The sequence below is a fragment of the Hypomesus transpacificus genome, chromosome 9, assembly GCF_021917145.1.
Source record: "Hypomesus transpacificus isolate Combined female chromosome 9, fHypTra1, whole genome shotgun sequence".
Lineage (NCBI taxonomy): Eukaryota > Metazoa > Chordata > Actinopteri > Osmeriformes > Osmeridae > Hypomesus > Hypomesus transpacificus.
Window position 1 is genome coordinate 16,840,808 of NC_061068.1, and position 24,914 is coordinate 16,865,721.

The following is a 24,914-nucleotide window of genomic DNA, read 5'->3' on the forward strand; positions in this document are numbered from 1 at the left end:
GCTAACAGGGCTACCGCGGTGGCTGGAGGAGGAATATAGGATTGCTGTAATGCTCCGTAGTGGTCAGAATAATGCCAGCAGTCGGCCATGCCATTTTACAGGCCAGCACTGGTGTTATTGGGATTAACATGGAGTCTGTGCACTGTTTGCTGGAATACAGAAACACACTCTTATACACACATAAAGTATATATACAAAAACAAATACACTCACAAAACACAAAAACTCACAAACACGTACACACACATTGATGTTGCTTAGGAGTTTCCATGCCAGTGGGCTAAGCTTTTTTGATTATTTAGTAAGTAAGTAAGACTTTATTGATATAGCCCTTTTCATACAAGAATTGCAGCTCAAAGTGTAAGCAAATGAATCGTTTACTCCTGTTAATCATTCAGGGAATCACACTCACATTATCATTTTCATAGGCAGAATACTTCCAAACAAACACCATTTACTCAAGTAATGTTTTTCTTCCTCCCCTTTCTTTCTCTTCCAATGTCCTTTTCTTCCAGTTTCCACTTTTCTTTCTCCCTCTTTCCCTCTTGCGTGTGAAACATACATACGCACACACACTCTTCCTCACAATTCTCATCTTTCTCGTTTATTTTGTCTCCTTTCTCTCCTTCTATTTCTCCCTTTCTTCAGGACTGTGAAGGTGGACGTGTATGATTGGGACAGAGATGGAAGGTAGTTTGCTGTCTCCCCTCCGCCTCCCTTTTCCCACTATTCATTTCCCAGAAAGAACTACAACAAACTGAACCAATGGTCTGAGGGCAGCGTTCTGATGGTTTTGTTGGTAGCGAAGAGCTCCGTTTTGTAGGCCATGACTCAATTCTTTTTTGCTACTTTGTAAGAACTTTCTGCGGCCAGCGTTTCTTGAAATGAACGAGAGTTCAAAACATTTTTTAGACCTGACTAAATGAAATGTAAGACCTCGGAAGAAAATCTGTCAGTTTTTAAGACGTTTAAGGCCTTAAGTTTAAAGTTCTGAATTTTAGACAATTTAAGACCCCGCAGGAACCCTGTATCAAGGGTTGCCAACTTTCTCAACCCTTAATGAGGAACACTTTCTTCCAGGTGCGCACACGCACATGCGCGCGCAGCTGCACAGCTGACCAACAATAACGGAAATCGCAAGCTTTCATTAGCCATAAATTTGGCAAACCACTAATAGCTACTTGCTTGGATGTATCTTTCATAGTAATAGTCAATACATTTATTTCAAGTTTCTCCTTTTGACACACAATAACACTCACCTCACCAGTGGCCAGTTCACACACACTGTCACCAACAAGCAACAACCGTGTCGCATAGCAACGTTTGCGTGAGTTTTTGCGCGTTTACAATAGCCTATTAGCCTATTGTCCGGTGAGGCTGTGATTGGAATACGGGACTGGAGCTGTCCCTGACAGGACAAATCCATGGCCGCGGGAACTAAGGTGCTGGGGGTGAAAAAAAAAAAGAACGATATGACTTGAAAATCCACCACCGCGGCACAGCCCCGCAGTAGCGGACTAGCCATCGAGAGCACCGGGAGAAGAATAAAGATGGAAAACCAGGCTAAGAAATGTAAGGGTGGGGTTGAACAATAAAGAGACAAAAAGACATCACCTTCACTAGACAAGGTTTTACCAATTGAAAAACGGCTGTTGATTTTAAATAAAGCTCAACTATTTTGCACTCAAATAAAGGCCCAAAAATATGGCTCGCCCGCTACGCGCACTCGCATTCAGTATCAAACTCCCAAACTAGCATCACATCAAACACAGAAGGTTCATGCATTGGCAGGGCAGCCGGTTCTGGTGGGCCGGTCTGGATCAAAGTCCAGGGCCTATTTTTACTCCCAGTCCGTCCCTGTTGCCCCGCAACATTAAGCCCCACCCCCCCAGAACCTCCCTGATAAAATATGTTCCCGTGGCTATGGACAAATCAAAATCACTCATAATTCGGGATGGTTGGCAACCATACCTGTATCATACATAATGTAGAAGAGGTTAAAATCTGTAGGTTGCTATTGATGCGGGTACAAGTCGTTATTTTAGATAGCCACTGTGCTTTGAAGAGGAGCACTGGACTGGACTGGCCTGGACCAAAATATGAACCTGGTGATTGAGGAAACATTCTGTATGTATTTGAGCAGTGACAGAACTATAGCCTGAGCCATATGCCTCCATGCAACTTAAACATCCATGTTTGATGACTCAACTCAACTGTAAACACGTAGCACTCTACGTGGCACACGTAGTCGCTCTGGATAAGAGCGTCTGCTAAATGACTAAATGTAGCACAGCTCTATATTTTCCACATCAAAGGAGGAGCAGGACTGGCATGTAAATCCTCACTCCTCTCTCGTCCACAGTCACGACTTCATCGGAGAGTTCACCACAAGCTACAGAGAGCTGTCCAAAGGCCAGAGCCAGTTCAACGTCTATGAGGTAAATGGAGATAGAAGGAAGCAGGTTAAACATCTTAATACACTAGGCTTTATTTGGTAATAAACTAATACACTAGGCTTTATTTGGTAATACCAATAGTATTATGTGTATGTGTTCATTGCAGTTCAATAGCTGGGACTATTCAAGCAATGGCTTCAGAAATTGGCAACTGCCTCAGTTTATTTTATTACACACCATATTCAGATTGGTGCCTTTTTTGTTGCTTAATCTGTATCGCCAAAGTGTTCTTTAAGAAGACAGATCTAGATTTAGATCATGTGCATGCATGTAGTCCTATGTACACATTCCGTTAAATATAAAACACACATGCATTATATAATTTAACACTCTCTATCCTTCCAATGGGTTGTCTTGTTTGTGCAAAAGCCATGTCTTTGTATTGTCATACAGTTTTTTGTATGTCTGTCAGTCATGGAAAATCTATAATGAAAGTGTAAAAAAAGAAGACAGATAAGAGAACACCCTAATTATAGAAGGAAAATTGTTCTATCACAAGTGGGATGATTATTCCCTCCACATAGATTCTTTAGAAGGGTTCAAACCCAATTCTATTTTCTACATGTAGTTCATTCAAGAAAATCACGTATTAGATTTGAGCATTTATTGTAACCTGACATGGACATGTAGATTGACTTTGGCGGAGTGGATGATCTAAGGGAAGCGCTAGAGCTATAGAGATATAATCCCCCTGATGGATAGAACATACAGACAGCATGGGGGAGAAGGGGATGGTGGAGGGTGGCAGCAGCACTGATCATACAACAACCGGGGTGAGTGTGTGCATTGCCGCGCGTCTTTTAAAGACGCCTTATCGGGCGTGGCCCAATGGGTATGCGCTGCTACATGGGTGTAGTAGTGGGCGGAGGAAGGAAGGTGTAGTAAGACGCCTTACGTCCCCGACAAAAGGATGACGCGCACACACTGCCGATTGCCCTGCCTGAACTAGCTGTGCTTATTTACATTAAATGTATTCATTCAGCAGACGCTTTTATCCAAAGCGACTTCCAAGAGAGAGCTTTACAAAGTGCATAGGTCACTGATAATAACAACAAGATAGCCCCAAAAACATTGGGCCTCATTCTCGAACGCAGTTAGAAGAATTTAAGAAGGAATTTCTTCTGAATTGGATTTAGGAAAACATTTGGCATTCATGAAAGTTTTCTCATCTGGGATTTGTTCTGAAATTCCGAAGACTTTCCGAACTCGAAATAGCATTCGTAAATCGGTCAGAGTTGTCTCAAATGCGATTCCTTAAAAAACCACAAGGATCAAATTCTTGATATCCAAAATTCAAATTCTTGATATCAAGAATTGCATTTTGGATGTCAAGAATTAGAATTTTGGATATCAAAAATTCATTGGTTAAATGATAAAACGGCTTGACATACTTACTAAAAAAGCTTAGAATTGTATTTTAAATATCAAGAATTCAAATTTTGGATATCAAGAATTCATTGATTAAATGATAAAACGGCTTGCCATAACAGACATCCTCGGATTTAAATAATTATAATAATTAACCTTGCTTAGTGTGCACACTGTTAGATCCAGTGGAGAACAATTCCACTGCTCATCTTACTGGTAAGATATTGCACCGATGCACCTGTGCACCGGTTGCTTTTCGCTTGGACATAACTTGCGTTCCTGTTGCTTTCCTAATTGTGTCCATTCTGACTGCACACATTACTGCTGTTACGTTCCCTTATAAGGAGCTGTTGGGGTCTGTATGTATGCAAATTCAGGAGCACGAGGAAGCGCTTTCAACTTAAGAGAACTCTTCACGGGGAGCACAGCTCAGAAAACTTCTGCTGTGTAGGAACACATTTTCAAGAGTTCATGAATTTGGCAAATGTCTTTTTCTTTGTTTTTCCGAAGCCCTTAAGAAAGATTTCAAACTTCAGAAAATGTTCGAGAATGAGGCCCCATTGCGAGTAGCCAAAACATGAAGCACATATTACGGGAGAGCGGGGGCAAAAGTACAATTTTTCAGAAAAACGTAATTTTAAAAGACAATGTTTTAGACATTGATATATTTTGGCTTCGGTCCATAACTCACAAGTGTGGTCTATCAATACCATGTGGTATTTTGTACAAATGTCGAACGGCTTAAGTATAATTTGGCTTTGAACACAAGTTGCACATTGTTACTTTCGACCCCGTCAGTTGGGACGAAAGTAACACATGGGTGGGTCAAAAGTAACACAACAATTCAAGATAGATTTTCTGTGTTACTCTGACTATGACCTTGTTAATATGTAACTGCAAACATATTTTGTCCTTTATTTTTGCCAAAACATTAATAATTAGGCCTACATTTATTTTTGATTTGAGTTTCATCAAATATTTCAAAAGTAACCCGACAGTACAAACTTAAATTGTTTAGAATATTTATTTTCATTTAATTTATTTCACGTCAATACATTTTATAAAACATGTTTCATATATTTCGTATTTTAATAGTCGCTGCAGAAACCTGACTAATGTTAAAGGCATTAACAAATAAACAGTAGCCTACAAACAAACAAGAAAATAACAAAAGGCATAAGACTACTCATCGTCACAGTTGTGACAGATATAAAGTTCTGCACCCTCAGTGCATGCCTCATGTGACCAGAGTTGGCAAAAGAGACACTTCACCCACACTTCCCCAGGCAAAGACGAGCTGAATGTTTCCCCACACAAAGACATTCCTCATCCTTGTCCTGAGAAACTGTGGGTGCAGTGCCTCCGCGACCAAGGAGCCGTTTCTGTGGTGCAGACGACTTCTTCTGTCCTCACCGGAGAGTCCGTAAGGATCACCGTTGACCTCCTTTTGCCTCTTTGTTTTGTGTCTTTTCTGGGACCAGCCTTGGGAAAGGGACGTACATTCTCAGGAATGAATGTCTGGACAGAACAAGCGTGCCTGTCGGTCCCTCCTGGGACAGCAGACCTCTTCCCTCTTCTTCAGGTGGAACAGCTGAACAGACATAGACGTCATAGATGGACAACGTTTTTCCAGGGTGTGTTCTCATCCAGTGATCTGCTGCTGTGTTAACATATCTCTTCAGTGGACCAAAGACGCTCCTGTCGAGTGGCTGAAGACGATGTGAGCAGTGGGGTGGGAAAGATAGTAAGACTATGCCGTTTGACCGACAAAAGTCAATTGCTGCCAAAGTGCTGGAGAAAGGCCAGAAAGTCTACATCCTGCATCCATCCTGAGCTATTTGCAGAACCAGCAGAGCCGATCGGACCACTACTCATAAAGTGGTCCTGGTACTTCTTCCTGGGAAAGATGAAGTACGGGGGAATACTATTTCCTTGTGCATTTACAGCTAGGGCAGTGGTGACCAATGTCCCCCTCTCTCCAGAGGTCACTGCACCGACCTGGCGCTTCCCCTTGGTGGCTATTATTTTACAGGGCACTTGGACCGTTGTTGTACCCGTTTCATCCATGTTCCAAATGTCCTTAGCTTCAAAAAGGTGACAGGCAAGAACTATCTGCAGGTTGTTAAAAAAAGCAGACACATTTGTTTTGTTGAAGCTGGTGGAACGGGACATGCTGGTGGCTTGAGGTGGGCGAATCGACAACGTAGTGCTGCGTTTAAGGAAGTGGGTGAGCCAGTCTTTTCCCGCCGTCTTGGTGTCATCCCATCCGTTTGGATATTTGCATCCATGTCTGATGGCCAATTCATACGCAAATTTCCGCACTTAAAACTGTTAAAATCAAAAGAAAATGTTCAGAGGGAGATTTTTTTATTACATGATTAAGATTTAATTAGACTACTGATCCAGTTTACATTTTGCAGCAGCGTCAGAAAAAATAAAATTAAGAAAAAAAAAATGAAAAATCGATATAACTACAAATCTCACATTTTGATAAGTATTTAAAACATTTTTAGTAAGAGCTGCATGTTGAATGTTTTTTTTTAACCTGAGCTACTAGTCTACACTTACCTCCTCAGGAGACAGGCCACAATAAATATCAGCTGCCCTCTTAATATACGCCTGCAGCTTCCTTTCTTGGTCCTCAGAGAAGACTCTTGAATGTGATCTGTACCCTGGTGGTCTAGTCTTCTCCCTACTGGTCTCTGCCCTTCTCCTGCAGTATCTCAGCAAAGTGACATGGCATATACCATGCGATTTAGCAGCTGCCCTGAGACTAATCTTCCAGACAGATATGTCCAGAAACGCCCTCTCATAAATATCTGGATGAATCAGACCTCTGTCTGACTTTCTGACCCTCACTCTTGGCATATTCTGTTGGTATAATATGACATAAACATGTTTTAATAAAGGATTTCCACAATCAGAAAGTCACCACATTAGCGGCGACATTTAAACCAGATTTACTTTTATACTGAAAAGATCTGACAAGGTAAACTTCAGGATGTGTTACAGCACTAAATAAACCGTAGATTGATCATTACTGTGACACATGAAACGGGAAACACAACTTGTAAATAGAAAAAAGGGCAGCCTCAGTAATTTACTTTTAGCACTCAAAAACCGATTTCTCCACCTAGCCCCGGGAAACGATGACGTCATCAAGTGAAATTTGGCTGCCTTGTCAATGGTCGCGTGCTGAACGTGCTGTCATAGTTTCAAATGCAAATATAGCCATGGCTCTGAGAAAATCACTGTCACTTTCGTCCCGTGTTACTTTTGCCTCTGCTCTCCCCTATGAACAACCAAAATAAGTGCCAAAGGGAAGAACCATAAGAGCATGTAGTTAAACAAGTTACAATTATTTGTGTTATAGATTTAAAATTGGTTATAGATTTAAATTGGATTACATTTATTTGTTATTAATTTACATACAGCTGACAATTTTTTTTTTATTTTTTTTTTTTTGAATTGATGTTTATTGGCCATGAAAGTTTGCACAGACACGGAATTTGATTTGGCAGGAGAGCCTACCTAGGCAGCCATCAAAGGCGCCCACCAGAAAGATTACAGCAAAGCATAACATGAGGAGAGAGGAGGAGAGAAAAAGGCAACCCCCATACAATGCTCCTAGAGGAGTACAGTATGGGAACAGGCAAAAACCTCAGCACATAAGCCCACAAACATTAACAACACAACATTACAAACACTTGCAATGGGAAAGGGCGGTGGGGTAGACCAGCAGCATCTGGACCTGCGACCGTAATAGGCGCTGGACACAGACCCGCCAGCCACCCAGGGAAAAGCAATCGAAGGCGTTGGATGGGGGTGGGGGGGTGGTGGTATCTGTAGTAGGTGAAAGTTAGTGTGTGAGTAGGTCTGGGTTGGCGCCCTCGACCTAGGCCACAATCAGTCCGAGTCTCTCTATGCAGATAGTGTTGAAAATAAAGATGTCTTCAACATCCTCAACGGAAAGCGCCGCTAGACACACGACACGCCAATTGTCCCACGCGTCCATCGTGTAGCCAGCTGCAAACGTCCCGTCCGGACATTTGGGTTCCCCCGAACCCGAGCTTCTCTTCGAGAAGATGGTGTCAATTGCATTGAGAGACCAGCTAATTAATTCCATGCTTCCAGTTTCGGAGAGTGATGGTGAGAGAGTATCTTGAGACAGACAAGACAGACAAGACAGAGCGAAGCAGGGAAGGTCAGGGAGGGGAGGATAGAAAAATGCGACCGCCTTCGTCGAGAGCCAAGAGGGAGGACAAAGATGAATTAATTTTTAATTATCTATATTTAGACCTTCAAATCAGGAAAGCTGGATCAGGGAAACATCTAAAACATGCAGGACAGTGGCCCTCGAAGACCAGGGTTTGACACCCCTGCTCTAAGCTCTGTCAGATAATAGACATAGATGAACTGTGATCTTCAGGTATTACCATATATTTTCTAGTCCAGGCTTTGACCGGGCCTCTCAAGGACTTGGTTGTATTGACTGTGTGCTTCATATTGGCATGATGAAAGAGAAGCGTTGACCCGGTCTGAGGTTGTATGCACTCCAGGGCAGGTTTTCTTAAATAATATGTACATATGTAGATATGTTCATCATTCCCTCAATGCTTGCCAGTCTCTCTGTACCTACTGCTGAGAAGCATCCCTATAGCCTTATGTCTACACCGCATGTTATTAGCCAGAAGATGAGTGGTACCAGTTTTTTGCCAGACACAGGGCTTGACATTCAGGCCATTGAGTACCATTTTTATCTTATCAGACACGATAATCGTGTTTGTGCTCTCAGTTTTGTTTGACTAACTGCTGGCACTGTCAAGATGGGTCTAGATCAAGGACATGGCCAGGGTTCATGCCCACCTCCTTGATCTAGACCCATCTTGCCTAGTTACTAAGGGCCCTATCTTGCACCCAGTGCAATTGACTTTGTACATCGACGCATGTATCAATCCTATTTTGCACCCGGCGCACAGCGGACTTTTCCCTCCACAGACGCAAGTCGATAAATTAGGGAATTAACTTGCGCTCCCGGGGGCAGTTCAGCGAAAAAAGAAGGCGTGTTTGCAGTTTCAGAAAACAATTCCGCCACAGACCAGGAAAAACATAGTTTAAAGTCAGTGGCGCGTTATTTAGATGCTATTTTAAGGGTGCATGCTTGGCCCGTGCGCACTGCTGGCGAGGCGAGGGTCTTCTTCCTGCAAAGCTGCGTTACATTGTTTTGATTTATTGTACGGGGATCTCAGCTAGGATTGAGGCCTGCCTCACAGACATCTCCGCCTGGATGACCGAGCACCACCTCCAGCTGAACCTCGCCAAAAAAGAAATTCTCATCATGCCGGCTAAACCCTCCATCTCCCACGATCTCTCAATCACCCTGGGATCTGCGACAGTGACCCCTTCATCCTCTGCCAGGAACCTTGGGGTTACCATCCCCTTCGTAACCTTGGGGTTACGAGCTCTCCCTCACGGCCCACATTGCTGCAGTCTCCCGGTCGTGTAGATTCACCCTCTACAACATCCAGAAGATCAGGAGATACCTGCCTGAGCACTCCACCCTGCTGCTAGTCCAAGCACTTGTCCTCTCCAAGTTGGACTACTGCAACTCGCTGCTCGCTGGTCTCCCAGCATGTGCAACCCGCCCTCTTCAGAGGATTCAGAACGCAGCGGCCAGCCTGGTCTGCAATCTACCCAGACCCTTCCATGTTACCCCGCTCCTCATCTCCACTGGCTACCCAACACGGCCCATATCAGATTCAAAACCCTAGTACTGACCTTCCGAGCAGTGAAGGGTACTGCACCCGACTACCTCAAGTCTCTCCTGCAACCTTACACCCCCACCCGCCACCTACGGTCTTCTTCAGACAACCGCCTGGTGGTCCCCCCGCTCAAGACCGCCCAGTCCCAACACAAGCTCTTTTCCTGTCTGGCCCCCAAGTGGTGGAATCAACTCCCCACCTCCATCAGAGACACTGACTGTCTCTCCACCTTCAAGAAAAGGCTCAGGATGCACTTGTTCCAGGAGTACAACAGCACTTAGGAATGCTTGATTGGACCTGATGTTAGTTTCCTCAAGGATCACGATGACTCTTGCTTACAGACTTGTTGCTCTCGTGGTTAGTGGTAACTGATTAACATTTTTGTACTCGCTGTGATATATTGTTTTTATTGTTGCTTGTTTTTCTACAGGTACACTTGCACTTATAGCGGTTCATGTTGTTTAATTGTAACTTGTTTAACTACGTGCTCTTATGGTTCTTCCCTTTGGCACTTATTTTGGTTGTTCACAATATGTGCTTCATGTTTTTGCTACTCGCAATGTTTTGGGGCTATCTTGTTGTTATAATCATTGACCTATGCACTTTGTAAAGCTCTCTCTTGGAACTTTTAGATGACTGAGTTCTAAAAATTATCAACGCTTCCACCAGAGTGAGTTATTTTTTCAAAACAAAAGCTAGCTAGCTTTAGTTAGCTTCTGTTACCTAGCAACCTAGCATAATACTTGAGCAATGCTACTACCTGCTAGTGTTACTTGTTAGCCTCCTAATTGTTAATTTTGAAGCCATACTTTAGCGTTTGTCATATAGTTTTTGTCTATCCGAAAATAGTTGATTGGAATGTTCAGCATCACACATGGGTGACGGTACTCTGTGGGGCCCGCTTTCGAACAATCACATATGTGACGCTACTAATTTAAGGGTTAAAAAGATTTTCATGACAAATCTCTATGTATGGTAACTTGATTTGTAACAATTGTGGCAATTTCTTCCCATTGGCACTTGGTTGCTTATCACAATGTATGCTCATGTTTTGGCTTCCCACAATGTCACATCTCGTTGTGTATGATCATTGACCTATGCACTTTTTGTAAAGTGCTCTCTTGGAAGTCGCTTTGGATAAAAGCATCTGCTAAATGAATACATGTAAATGTAATTTACACCCACGCCTGTTTAACCAAATCTAATTTGGGTGGGTTTCTTCTTCCATCCCCATACAATGTCACTTCTCTATCTTTTACGGCCATGACGAGAACGTCGGTCTCCTCGGCTGTGAACCGCTACTGGCGTGCGCCTGGCAAATCCACCATTATAATAGCAATTCACCATGGAACAAGCGTGCCTGCTCTTAAAGAGAATGTGAGATGACGCTCTGATTTGACGCTCATGTTATGCCCAAACCACACCAATGAGTAATGTAGCTACTTCAGACCAACCCATTTTAGATTTGCGTTGGATGCAAGAGTCATTTATCCCGCCGGTATAATAGCAACAGCGCATTTGATACTTGCGTTTCAGATTGTTAAAATAGCGCCCTTAGTGTGTCTGGTTAGCAAGCTGGAAGAAGAATCTTGTCTCTACAAATTTATGTAAATAGAATGTCTGTGTTTTTGTCTTATATCTGTATGCCTGTTTTCAGTTTGTCATAAGGGGTATTTTGTATGGACTGAAGAAAAAAGTCCATACTATATGATGGCGCCAACGATGGCAGCGGCGGCAGCTCGGTGTGCTCTGTTTTGTCTTGTTTTGTCTGTTAATTCAGTGTTCTGCCAAGATTTCCAGGGTTCTCTAACAAGAGAAGCACTTCTTAACATCAGGACTACAACTCCTGTGGATTTATTTCCCACTTTTCTGCTTCCAGTGGCAGACTTAGTGGGAATTATAGTCAAAGCCACTCTCGGCTTTGTCCTAGCAGCGAAGAATCGTTGGAGAGGTAAACGGGCCGGTGCTTTGGTGCGACTTCGTCGGCGCGGAGAGCGCACAGCGTTACCGGGGATATTTCTCTCCAACGTTCGTTCGCTGAGCAACAAACTGGACGAACTTCAGCTACTGGTATGGAAAGACAGAGACTTTCGTTCATCTTCCGTTTTGTGCTTTACTGAAACATGGCTGAGTGAAATGATCCCAGACTCTGCACTACAGCTAGCAGGTATCAAACTGCTGAGAGCGGATCGTGACTCCCTGCTTTCTGGCAAAACGAAAGGCGGTGGTATTTGTTTTTTTATTAACAGTGGCTGGTGTGAAGATGTGACAGTGATTCTGCAGCATTGTTCTCCTGATCTGGAAACATTATTTATTAATTGTAAACCTTTTTACTCGCCACGTGAGTTTGCTTCATTCCTACTGGTCGGCGTCTACATGCCCCCTCAGGCTAGCGCCAACGAGGCTCAACGTGTACTCGCAAACCAGATATTGTGCGTGGAGCATGAAAATCCAGATTCCTTGGTTATTGTGCTAGGTGTCTTTAACAAAGGCAATCTCACTCAAGAACTCCCCAAATACAGACAATTCATCAAATGCCCTACCAGAGAGGAGAACACTTTGGATCACTGCACTCTACTATCAGTAAAGCATACCATGCGGTTCCCCGAGCAACACTGGGCCACTCAGACCACGCCGTGGTCCACCTGATTCCTGCATACAGGCAGAAGCTTAAGCGCTGTAAGCCTGCTGTGAGGACATCGAAACAGTGGACCAGTGAGGCTATGGAGGAACTGCAGGCGTGCTTGGACTGTACTGACTGGGACATGTTCATGACAGCTACCAATAGTCTGGATGAGCCCACAGAGGCTGTGACATCATACATCAGCTTCTGTGAGGACTGCTTTATACCAACACGCACCAGGGTGAGCTATAACAACGACAAACCCTGGTTTACAGCTAAACTCAGAAGGCTGAGGCTGGACAAAGAGGCAGCATTTAGGAGTGGGGACAAGGACAGATTCAAGGAGACGAAGAACAGGTTTAGCAAGGCGGTGAGAGAGGCCAAACGACTGTACTCGCAGAGACTGGAACACCAATTCTCTGCTAACGACTCTGCTTCTGTCTGGAGAGGCCTCAGGCAGATCACCAATTTCAAGCCCAGAGCCCCCCACTCCACTAACGACTCCCGCCCGGCCAACGACCTGAATGAGTTCTACTGTAGATTTGAAAGACAATTGGACAGTCCTGAACAATCCCTTTCCACCCGTGAGCCCCCCCCCCCCCCTTCCCCCATCTACAGTGACGACCCTCTCCATTCAGGAGAGAGAAGTGAACAAACTGTTCAAGAGACAGAACCCCCGCAAAGCAGCTGGGCCAGACTCTGTCTCTCCAGCCACCCTCAAGAACTGCGCTGACCAGCTGTCTCCGGTGTTTACCTGCATCTTTAACACCTCCCTGGAGACATGCCATGTACCAGCCTGTCTCAAATCCTCCACCATCATCCCTGTGCCCAAAAAGCCCAGGCCAACTGGACATAATGACTACAGACCCGTCGCCCTGACCTCTGTGGTTATGAAGTCTTTTGAGCGCCTGGTGCTGGCACACCTTAAATCCATCACTGACCCTCTACTGGACCCCCTGCAGTTTGCCTACAGAGCCAACAGGTCTGTGGACGATGCAGTTAATTTGGCCCTCCACTTCACCCTACAGCACCTGGAATCCCCAGCATCCTACACCAGGATCCTGTTTGTGGACTTCAGCTCTGCCTTCAACACCATCATCCCCGCTCTGCTTCAGGACAAGCTCTCCCAGCTGAACGTACCTGACTCCACCTGCATGTAGATCACAGACTTCCTGTCTGACAGGAAGCAATGCGTCAAGCTGGGAACACAAGTCTCTGATTCCCGGTCCATCAGCACTGGATCTCCCCAGGGCTGCGTCCTTTCTCCTCTGCTCTTCTCCCTGTACACCAACAGCTGCACCTCCAGCCATCCATCCGTCAAACTCCTGAAGTTTGCGGACGACACCACCCTCATTGGGCTCATCTCTGGTGGAGACGAGTCCGACTATAGGTGGGAAGCGGACAACCTGGTGAACAACCTAGAGCTCAATGCTCTCAAGACAGTGGAGATGGTTGTGGACTTCAGGAAGAACACAGCCCCACTCACCCTCATCACCCTGTGTGACTCCCCAGTCAACACTGTGGAGTCCTTCCGCTTCCTGGGCATTATCCTCTCCCAGGACCTCAAGTGGGAACTGAACATCAGTTCCCTCACCAAGAAAGCACAACAGAGGATGTACTTCCTGCAGCAGCTGAAGAAATTCAACCTGCCAAAGACAATGATGGTGCACTTCTACACAGCCATCATTGAGTCTATCCTCAGCTCCTCCATCACCATCTGGTACGCTGCTGCCACTGCCAAGGACAAGAGCAGGCTGCAGCGTATCATCCGCACTGCAGAGAAGGTGATTGGCTGCAATCTGCCTCCCCTCGAGGACCTGCACACCTCGGGGACCCTGAGACGAGCGAAGAAGATTGTGGCAGACTCCTCCCACCCTGGTCACTCCCTGTTTCAAACACTCCCCTCCGGCAGAAGGCTGCGGTCCTTCAGGACCAAAACCTCACGCCACACAAACAGTTTCTTCCCTTCCGCTGTTGGCCTCCTCAACAAGGCCAAGAGCTCACACTGACTGAATGTCTTAAAAACTATTTACATTTTGCACTACATTCAATTCCTGTAATATTTGTATTTGATATTGTATTTGATATTGTAAATTAGCAACTTATATTTTATTTTATGCCCACTTTTATTTTATTTTAGTGTATTCCACTTATTACTGCTAGTTTTAGTATAGTTAGACCACATAATTAAATTTAAGATTGTATGCACCTTCCTGCCAAAGCAAATTCCTTGTCAGTGCAAACTTTTATGGCGAATAAATCCCTTTCTGATTCTGATACTGATTCTGAAAAAACTTTACAAAATGTGTACAAAATGAAGAGGTCAGATTCATATTCAAAGGCATTGTGCAAGTAATGTCACTATCTTTCAGTACTAATCCTTCATGTTGCAAAGCAATACATTTGTTAATGACATTCCGCATCAGCATCTACCAACAGGAAATGATGCTGAAAAGCAGATTTTTCCTCCAATGCACCACTGCTAAGATATTTTCAATTCCCTCTTGTTGTCAAGGTTCTGAATCCAAAAAAGAGAGGCAAGAAGAAGAAATACATCAATTCGGGGACAGTGAGTACAATTTTTCCGTCGATTTTATTGATGTGATTTATGGCGGTTTGTCATGTCATATGCAGTAAAATATGGCTTTGGTCTTGCCTCTTTCCCTCTTCTCTTTATGAGGTGTGCTCAAGCCTTTGGCGAGCACAACCATTGTTCTCTCATATATATTATTAGGGTTCTTCCGGTAGGAGGAAACCTATTGTTTTGGTTAGTATTCTTATTATAATTTTTCCTCTTCTTTGTGAAATGGCTCAATGGCTCAAAAAGTTCTTGACCCGATTTTTTCAAATTTGGCCCAATGATACAACAGGTCACTCACTACTCCCAAAACTGCTAATGGCCCATGTACACCCATAGGTGGCGCTGCCACGCCCAAAGTCTACGTGATTTCCCCAGTGCCCCATTACTCCAAAATGCCTGAAAATGGGTATGCATGCCTTATTTCTCATGGGGAACAAAAAAGCCTCAAGAACCCATAAGGTACAGCTAGATTTAGCTGTACTGTCCAAATTTGGTAAAACCTTCAAAACCATTGTTCTCATGAACCATAGATCGAATCAACTTGAAATTTGTTACAGATTTGTAGAATACAAAATGAACAAGGAATGCAATGCAAAATGGCTGAAAGAAGTGTATTTATGTAAATGTCCACATTGCCACAATATCTTTGTGTTAATAAATCAAATATAATTTTGACTGATGGTTTTTAAAACCTTATTGGCAGGCCCAAACGTAATACGCAGATTTTTTTCACATTTTCTGTGGTTATTCAGACTGAAAATCTGCGGAAATCTGCGGAATTCCACCAGCCTTCCTGTTCTTATGTCGGAGCGACCAAAGATGTTCCACAACAGTTTGACGGCAAATATGGTCGATTGAATGTTGACAGACTTTTCAAAAAAGTATTGATCCATCCTCACAAAGATCGGCTGAAAACTCCCAGGCCCTTTCTCTTGCTGTAATTTGTGTCGATAAGTGTTTCCTTTTCAAATCTTAGCATTTTTGGCTAGCGTTTTGATAATAGAGATGTAATATGAGTTAAAAAGTGTATTTACATTTTGCCTCAGACCAATGCGTTCTACTTGAAAATCTGCGGGTTTTCATCGGAATTCTGTGCCCGCGTATTCCGTTTGGGCCTGCTTATTGGTTTCAAGATGACATGATTACAAAGTACCATACGCAATTTCACCTTGATATGTCAAAATATGATTTAATTAAATTGCTCCACAGTGCGCGCGCTCCAAATTCTCAGACTCATCTTGCCCCTTGATATAAGGGTGACCACCAGGGGCGCCGCCAGGATTTTTTTGCCCCATGAAATATAAAATATACATTTATATTTTTTGATGAATTTCTATTAGTTTTTCATTTTTTTTGGGGGCCCCTGTCAGTCAGAATCCAAGCAGAATCCCAATACTCCCCCTTACCCCTTCCCCTTAATTTACCCCAAGCCCTTGGCCCTGGAAAGTAAGGGGTAATGGCTACATAGCCCTAGGAAATGGGACGCCACTTGGTTACAGGTACGTCGTCTAGCACCTGTCGATATCTCCAAAGCAAGTAGTGTTATGCACTGATATTAAACGAAATTCAGCAGGATTCACATAGCCCTAGGTTTCAAGTAAGCTCCCGATCTTACTTGGTTTTAAGGGGTGTATACTCCTTAGTCTTAGCCCTACCCCTAGCTCCAAAAGAGTATTGGGACACCACTAGCTCTCACGGGAACGGGCAAAACTAAGGGAAGGGGTAAGGGGGAGTATTGGGATTCGGCCTTAGAATCGGCCTAGCTACATCTCAATCTAAATTATCTGAGTATAATTATCATAGCAATATAATTGTTAACAGTAGCCTACAATTGCAAAACTAACCTAAATCCGCCCCCCATTTCCCCGACACAAAACCCATGTTAAAAAGTTAGAACTAGGCTACTGGATAATGTTTTAATTAATAGTAGGCTATTTATTTTAAACAATGTCAAAATGTGAAAAGTCCATTTAGATTAGTTTAGAGCAGGGGTGTCGAACTCCGGTCCTCGAGGGCCGCTGTCCTGCATGTTTTAGATTTTTCCCTGCTCCAACACACCTGATTCAATTAAATGGTTTGTTATAACGACCCTTCATTCAAATCAGGTGAGCTGGATCAGGGAAACATCTAAAACATGCAGGACAGCGGCCCTCGAGGACCGGACTTCGACACCCCTGGTTTAGAGGGTATTTTTTAATCAACGAAGGTCTACGTTCATGACGTCAATCATGGCGTGTCATTTTACTTTGATTGAAGCGGTGGATGAGGGAGCTGTCATTGTACACGATTTAAAGGGGACGTTCTTTCTGGAAGAAGTCATGTGGCCGTGTGCATTGCTTTTGCCGTGGTGGATTGTATAATCCATGTTTTACCTCTCGGGGTGTAAAAAAATAGGGTGCATGTGCAATTACATTGACTATGTAAATCTGACTTGAATTAGTAGGACTGCGTGAGCTGAAATTGTTCTTTATGGAACCGCTTAAGCCCCGCTTGACTAATTAAACTTATTCAAGTCTGGTTTAGGACTTTAAGTCTAGCTTTTTTGAGCGGCCTTTATGGAATAGGCCCCTGGAATAAAGGAACTGGGCAAAGGGTGCTGGTGTGGAAAGTCCCCAAAAACTGGGCAGAATGGGCAGAAAATATTAGATGGCATTGTTTCGAGGCCCAATTGGAAAAGAAGCCATAGGATATTTACAATTGTAGTAGGCCATTAGATCTGTTTTGAAGTTCAGGGGTGTAATTTGTTGGATATGAAGCCCCACTCCAGAGACAGTTGGTGACAGAGAGGTGCAGACATAAAGTTAAACATAGTCATGCATTAAGAGTAGAGTAAAAAATTGAGACACAATGTGTAAATGGATGTTGAAACTCAGTGCTCGCTTATCGTTGCAGAAAAAAAAGAATAATTATATTTTCATGTAATACATTAAACTGTAATTTCATTTGCTCTTGGGGGCCCTCTGGTAGCCACAGGGGCCCTAAGCAGCCGCTTAGTTCGCTTATGCCTTTGGCTGGCCCTGTTGTAAATTGAAACACAAACATATCCCCTGTATTTTATTCCATTGTTACTGAGAAACAGCTGATTGAAGTTATGCAAATACTGTAAATCACAGCTGATTCCCAACTAGGAAACACTCAGGTGTTGAGGTTCTTTCAATCGCATGACCATAAAGGCCGATATATGCTTCTGCGTTTTTCGACACATGGGAACGCCCTCGTCTCCGTGGAACGCCCTCTACAACCTCTCCGTCAGCCCTCGTAGAGCCTTGTACAGCTTGACGTGCACCTCCTTAATTTTGTAACTGTCCGTCGTAGCTACGGAGAGCTACGGAGAGCTACGGAGACCCCCTTGGCTGTGATTGGTCAGCTTGCGTCAGGGGTAGGGGCGGGGTTGCCGTGATAGCAGGAGGAACAGAATCCTTTGACCGCCATTGCTTGTAAAGTTTTTACAATTCATTGTTCAGCTAAACGGTACATGTAAATCAGAATCTGAATTAAAATGTGATGAGAAATGGGCAGTGTAGTTGCTGAAAATGTGCGTATTTTATTGATGGAAAGGCTAATTTGTAAATTAGCTCAGACTTTTCGGTAACCTAGGTAAATAAACACTCAACGACGTCTAAACAAAAAACCGTTGCGCCACCTACTCTTCTGGCGGTGAATTGTTTTCAGCACCCACAGCCTAGGGAGAACCATAAACGCAGTCTCTCCGTCCGTATCCGTGCGCCCGCCCATCCGTAAACGGAGACGCAGAAGCATATTTCGGCCTTAAGGTATATACAGTAAGAGGACCTCTTTGGGTTAATCTGATGTGGAAAAAGAACAATACAGAGAAAAAAGACGAAGAATTAAAGAATATGTAATGCCTGCACGAGGGAGAGGAAGACAAGTACCAGGACAAGGGAGAGGAGTGGGGCAAGGGAGAGGAGTTAGAATGTGTGGTGGTGCTCAGAGAAGGGCCGAGCTAGGGTAACTGATGAAATATTGTAAATGGCAGCTATATTGCATATTTCTTGCAGTAATGTCCTGTTGCAACTGAAGCCTTTACTGCTGCAATTCTTTTTTTCAATACAGTAACCGTACATTCTGTAAAGCTACTCTGAGATGGGTCATTCATTTTTTTTTCTGAATTTCTGCAACAAAAGAAACAAAATGCATGCATTTACTAAACCCAACAAAACAAAATGTAAAGAGGCTTCAAAAGAAACTGCTTTTCAAAACACAATCTATGATCTATATACTGTGAGACCTGACACATAGTGTACACTAGAATGCAGTTTCTGTAATTTCATCTGATGTTACTGTTTGTTAAGACATGTGCTATGATTGTTAGTGTTTGGTACACATAGTGTCATGTTTAGTGTATTTTTCTGTTATGTCAATTAGTGTTTGAGTTTAGTCTACAATGTGTGATTTTGAGCATGAAATTAACAGTTCTGCCAATTGTGTGTGGTAGGTGTGTTGGTGTGTTAAGAGTTTAGAAAACTTGTTTACGGTATTGAAAAAACTGTCATAGCGATTGTAAAAAAGTGTAAATTGAAACGCGTCCTCCTGCTCCTGAATTTGCATACATACATGCCCCGACAGCCCCTTATAAAGGCACGCAACAGCAGTGACATGTGCAGTCAGAATCAACACAATTAGGAAAGCAACTGAAATGCAAGTTATGTCCAAGCGAAAAGCAACCGATGCACAGGTGCAACATCATACCAGTAAGATGAGCTAAGTAAGAGCTAGTAGGAGCTAGTAGAAGAGCTAGTAAGATGATGGAATTGTTCTCCACTGGATATAACATTGTGCACACTAAGCAAGGTTAATTATTATAATTATTTAAATCCGAGGATGTTTGTTATGACAAGCCGTTTTATCATTTGACCAAAGAATTCTTGATATCTAAAATTCGAATTCTTGATATCAAAAATACTATTCTAAGCTTTTTTAGTAAATATAACAAGCCGTTTTATCATTTAACCAATGAATTGTTGATATTCAAAATTGAATTATTTATATCCAAAATTCGAATTCTTGATATCCAAAATGCAATTCTGGATATCAAGAATTCAAATTTTTGGTTATCAAGAATTCAAATTTTTGGTTATCAAGAATTCAAATTTTTGGTTATCTAGAATTCTTTGGTTAAATGATAAAACCGCTTGCCATAGTCTGTAGAGTTGATGTGAACGCAATCACCAACGATTTCTCATAACTTCATTAACACTTCAAACACAAGAGTTTTCTTAAATGCAATTCCTTTGATCCTTGTGGTTTTTTAAAGGGGCAATTGACTGTTTTTTGGGGGTATTTCACACTGTTCCTTAAGGTCTCCGAATAGGGTATGTAACATTGGTTGGGTTGAAAATGGCCTGGGTGCTGTTCTATGCCCCCTGAGAGATCCTTTGAAATGTTCCCGGGAAAAAACACTAGCTTTTCTCCTTTTATGGTATGCTCATTAATATTTAGATAAGCTGCGCGCTGATTGGTTGGTTTTCAACGAGTGAAGCTGGGGAGCAAAAACGCAACACGGCCAACAGCAACACTCACTGAAACACCGAAGGTGGAGACTTGAAATAAAAACGCGCAAATAAATCTATTGTGTCTACACAACACTGTTTTCAACAGATTGACTACATATCATTTGAAATGAAAACATTACTTGTTTCCACTTCTGTTGTTGAAGCAAACTGGATTGACTTAGGTGGGTAGAACGCTAGGCTACAGCTTAGCAACCAAACCATATAGCAATTCTACTCGGCTTCAGTTAGCTAGCTCTAGATATCTTGCTGAAAAATAACATTGCATCGTGAATTGTAGATTTACATTTAATCATTTAGCAGACGCTCTTATCCAGAGCGACTTACAGTAAGTACAGGGACATTGCCCCCGAGGCAAGTAGGGTGAAGTGCCTTGCCCAAGGACACAACGTAATTTGGCTTGGCGGGGAATCGATCCGGCAACCTTCTGATTACTAGTCCGACTCCCTCACCGCTCAGCCATCAGACTCCCCTTACAACATTACACAGGTTATTTATTTGAATGAAACACAGTCAGGAACATGAATCAATAAAATAATTGCCAATACACTAAGCTAGATTATCACACATTCTACCTATGCTCTTGCGTTAGCAAGCTAAACTAGTTTACATGACCACTGTCTGGGTGTTACTAGTAACAGTTATTAGCAATGCTAACGTATGCTGTATGTAGCACCGCTTTCTCCAGTTCTTTCAAATAGATCATCTAGACAGGCGTTAGCAATAAGCCAGACTGCTGTTCGTTTTCTGGCTATTTTTTCGGAAGCTTCCCTTCTAATGTCGACTACAGCTAGTCTAGCTAGAGTCATTTGATGTGTGTAGAAACGTATTTAGCATTCTACCTGGTAAGCTATATACAGGACACGTTAGCATTGCTAATAACTGATGCACAACATCATACTGTTCTTACAGCTTGCAGTTGCAATGAGCATACGGTCGGAACAGCACCTCTTTCCAGGTTCAGCTTCCTAGCAAATCCTGCTTGAAATTGTCCAAGGTTTTAAAACTGTCTTGGGTGAAATGTTCAGAGCAAATGAATGATTGAGTGTCGAACTTCGCCGGGATCTTATAGACAACAGCAGCCATTCCTGTCGAATGTTTGGCTCCTTGAGAAGACAGTGAGTGTTAGCCTTCCCTGTACAGCCTGGAACACAGCATTTACGACCGTGGGATTTGTTATAATTCAAAACGTTCTTCTTTGTAATTCCTTATAAGTAGCCTACACAGAGCAGCGCGCAGCTAAACTAGTATCGGAGATAGACACTACCTCGGGCTGGTCTGGATGTACATTTTGGGGCGTGACAAAGATACAGACCAGAGCCAAAAAGGGCGGTCCCCGGTCCTACGTCGCCCCGGTGGCTTTGTTGAAAAGCTAGCGTTTTACAGCCAAATTTGTTCTTTTTGAGATTTGCATAGGAAAGAGGTGTCAATGACCTTTGATATTCACTGTATGTTCATTTTACCCACCAAACTGTCATTATTCAACTATGACAAGGTAAAATCGGTTTTGCAATCAATTGCCCCTTTAAGGAATCACATTTGAGACAACTCGGGCCCATTTACGACTGCTATTTCGAGTTCGGAAAGTCTTCTGAATTTCAGAACAAATCCCAGATGAGAAAACTTTCATGAATGCCAAATGTTTTCCTAAATCCAATTCAGAAGAAATTCCTTAAATTCTTCTTAACTGCGTTTGAGAATTGAGGCCCAATGTTCTCTAATGTCAGATGCAGGGCTTGACATTAACCTTTTGAGGCAGTCACGTTCTATGCACAAAAGTCACTTGTCCGAAACCTTTAAATAGCCTGACCTAGTGAAACGGGAAAAACTAGCCAGGCTAATGGAGGTCACTTTCTCAGGCAAATGACGAATGAAACAGGCTCGGTTAAAGAAATCCAATATTCTGGCTATCTTCGGTAGGCTTGTATCTACCAAAAGCAGTCCTCCCTGATGTTTGGGGTGTAGAATGGAGTGAAATACAACATTGTGAACACTGCCAGTGAGCGCCCCAGTCTGACTCTGAGGCTAACGTCAAAACAGTGTAACCGGGGGACCAAGGCATGGCTGCCACCTACTACTGCGGGCGAAGCATTCTCACTCAAATTTTAAGACTTTCGTGACCCAAATCAAAATTCTGATGCAACAGATCAATGGGGAATCGCGTTCTCTCTTAAAGGCTGTCCTCCTCGAATTTTTTGGAGCAGAATTTACCGAGATGAACCTCACCGAAACACTGAGGAAAAAGCTAACAACTTTAAAATTGGCATTTCTAAGGCAGAGTAGGTAGGTAAGATGGCGGCGTAAAGCTACAGTGACGTCATGTGAATCAAATGAATTCAGATGATGCAAACTTCCTGTTGAAAATGGGTCTTGTGGAATGTTCCAAGTTTTCAGCGGGGGGAATGTGTTAAGGTAATAGGACTGAGTGAAAACCCAGGGACACAACTAAAATGTGTATTTTATCTAAAATATTATGGATTTCTCATGGAAAAAACTATTCTAAAGCATAGATTGGATATAAAATTACACATCAATGCAAAACAAATAATATTTTTTTAATAATCATATTTCATGGTAAAGTGTCGAGAGGGGGGGGGGGACATGCAACAAAAGCATTTTTTTTGTGTTCTATGTATTTTTTATTAATGTTTTTCATTATACATTTTAAATGTAGCTTTTTGTAAAGGACACTTCGCTTAAAAATAAAATGGATTTTAGAGTACATTTTCGTGCATTTTTAAACATTATGTCCTGGGGACAGATATGTCACTCATTCGGTGGAAAGGCCCCAGATATCTTCGTTTGATCCAACTTTTCAACTGAGAATGCTATAGCTTATGACTGTTCCCTCTTGAAAGGGAAATGAGAAGACAACAGTTTCATTCTACCCTTTAATTTTTGTATTTTGAATTGTATTGTAAATGAGCAGCAACAAATGTATGGTTTTAAATCTATGCAATCGTCATAAATAATAAGTATGCATTTTTATATAAAATATACAGAAATATAAATTGTAAAAATTACAGTTAATGAATGGACCCACCTGCAACAGACGCAAGCAAACACCCTACAATTTCCCCAGAAATTGTACCCTCTCTAGTTTTATCGGTTACACATGGTCTCATTTTCCCTCTCTCTTCTCTCTCTCTATCTTTTCTTTAAAGGTGACTCTCCTGTCGTTCAAAGTGGACTCGGAACACACGTTTGTGGACTTCATCCGTGGAGGGTGAGCCCTACAACGCCCAACCCCCGTCCACTTACATAATATCAACGTCAAGGCCTCCTCGATGTTGAACCCTTTTTTATAGCGTTGATAAACCAGTGTAAATATTGCTCAGCTAATCATGAGTGGCTTCAGTTGCTTTGTCCTCATAATATATCTTATATTTTAAAAGTTGTAAAAAACATATGTATTTGTTGTTGTTTCTACTAGGACACAGCTGAACTTCACAGTGGCGATAGACTTCACTGCCTCTAATGGTAAGCATGTTCAAAATGACCCATGACTCTTGGAGGGTCCCCTAAAATGTTATCTAGAAAAATGTATTTTATATTATTTAGCTATTTAACTTTTTATTGTTATTAACATTTTGGATTTGTTTTAACCAATTAACCAAATTGTATTGCCTAATTGATATTCCCCAGCACCCCCTCATCATTATGTGATTGTGAGAATAATCATGTTTAACATGACAATAGTGTGTAAAACAGGGGTGTCGAGCTCCGGTCCTCGAGGGCCGCTGTCCTGCATGTTTTAGATGTTTCCCTGATCCAGCTCACCTGATTCGAATGAATGGTCGTTATAACAACCCTTTTAATTGAATCAGGTGTGTTGGAGCAGGGAAACATCTAAAACATGCAGGACAGCGGCCCTCGAGGACCGGAGTTCGACACCCCTGGTGTAAAATGTGGTTGGGTTTAATTGATATTCCTAAACTGAGTGCGAATTATACAATGACAATCGGGGGGTCAACTTCTTCTCCAGGGCGTGTATCGACCCCCCGACCTGTTGTTTTTACCTCTTGGGGGGATCCAAGTCTTAATTAGTGGGGTCAAACCCCCCCATAATTTGCACCCTGTTCTTAAGCATTTTGTTGAGTACATTATCTAAGTCACCTGGTTTCCAGTGACCAAATTGTAATTGAACTCACCCATTAGTACTCCCTAATGTCTGCTGGACTGACAGACCCACTACGTCATCCAACCCTCTAGAGAACGGGAACCCTACACAGTCCATGGAGTAAAATTAACTTCTTATATATCTCCTGTTCCCTTCCATTGCTCTGGGGGAAAATAACTATTTCGCAGGTAACCCTTCCCAGCCCACTTCCCTCCACTATATGAGCCCGTACCAGATGAACGCCTACGCCATGGCCCTGAAGGCTGTCGGGGAGATCATCCAAGACTACGACAGTGACAAGCTGTTCCCTGCCTACGGATTTGGAGCCAAGCTGCCCCCGGATGGCAAGATCTCTCACGCATTCCCACTGGTAAAGAAGGAAGGAAGGGAGGGTTGTGGATAGGGATATTGGTAGTAATGGAGTGAAATGGGGAAAGGAGACGGGTAGATCAAAATAGAGGGGAGAGAGAAGA

The 24,914-nt window shown here is 42.9% G+C and overlaps 1 protein-coding gene across 1 annotated transcript in view; it reads left to right on the top strand.

Annotated features, from left to right (window-relative positions):
* Nucleotides 1–24,914, top strand: part of cpne9 (copine family member IX) — a 265,994-nt gene that overhangs the window by 167,936 nt on the left and 73,144 nt on the right. Inside the window, exons 11-16 of the mRNA XM_047026495.1 lie at nt 649–690; nt 2,363–2,438; nt 14,725–14,778; nt 23,486–23,547; nt 23,755–23,801; nt 24,630–24,811. Of these exons, the coding sequence (XP_046882451.1) occupies nt 649–690; nt 2,363–2,438; nt 14,725–14,778; nt 23,486–23,547; nt 23,755–23,801; nt 24,630–24,811 (463 nt within the window). The remainder of the gene's footprint in view (nt 1–648; nt 691–2,362; nt 2,439–14,724; nt 14,779–23,485; nt 23,548–23,754; nt 23,802–24,629; nt 24,812–24,914) is intronic.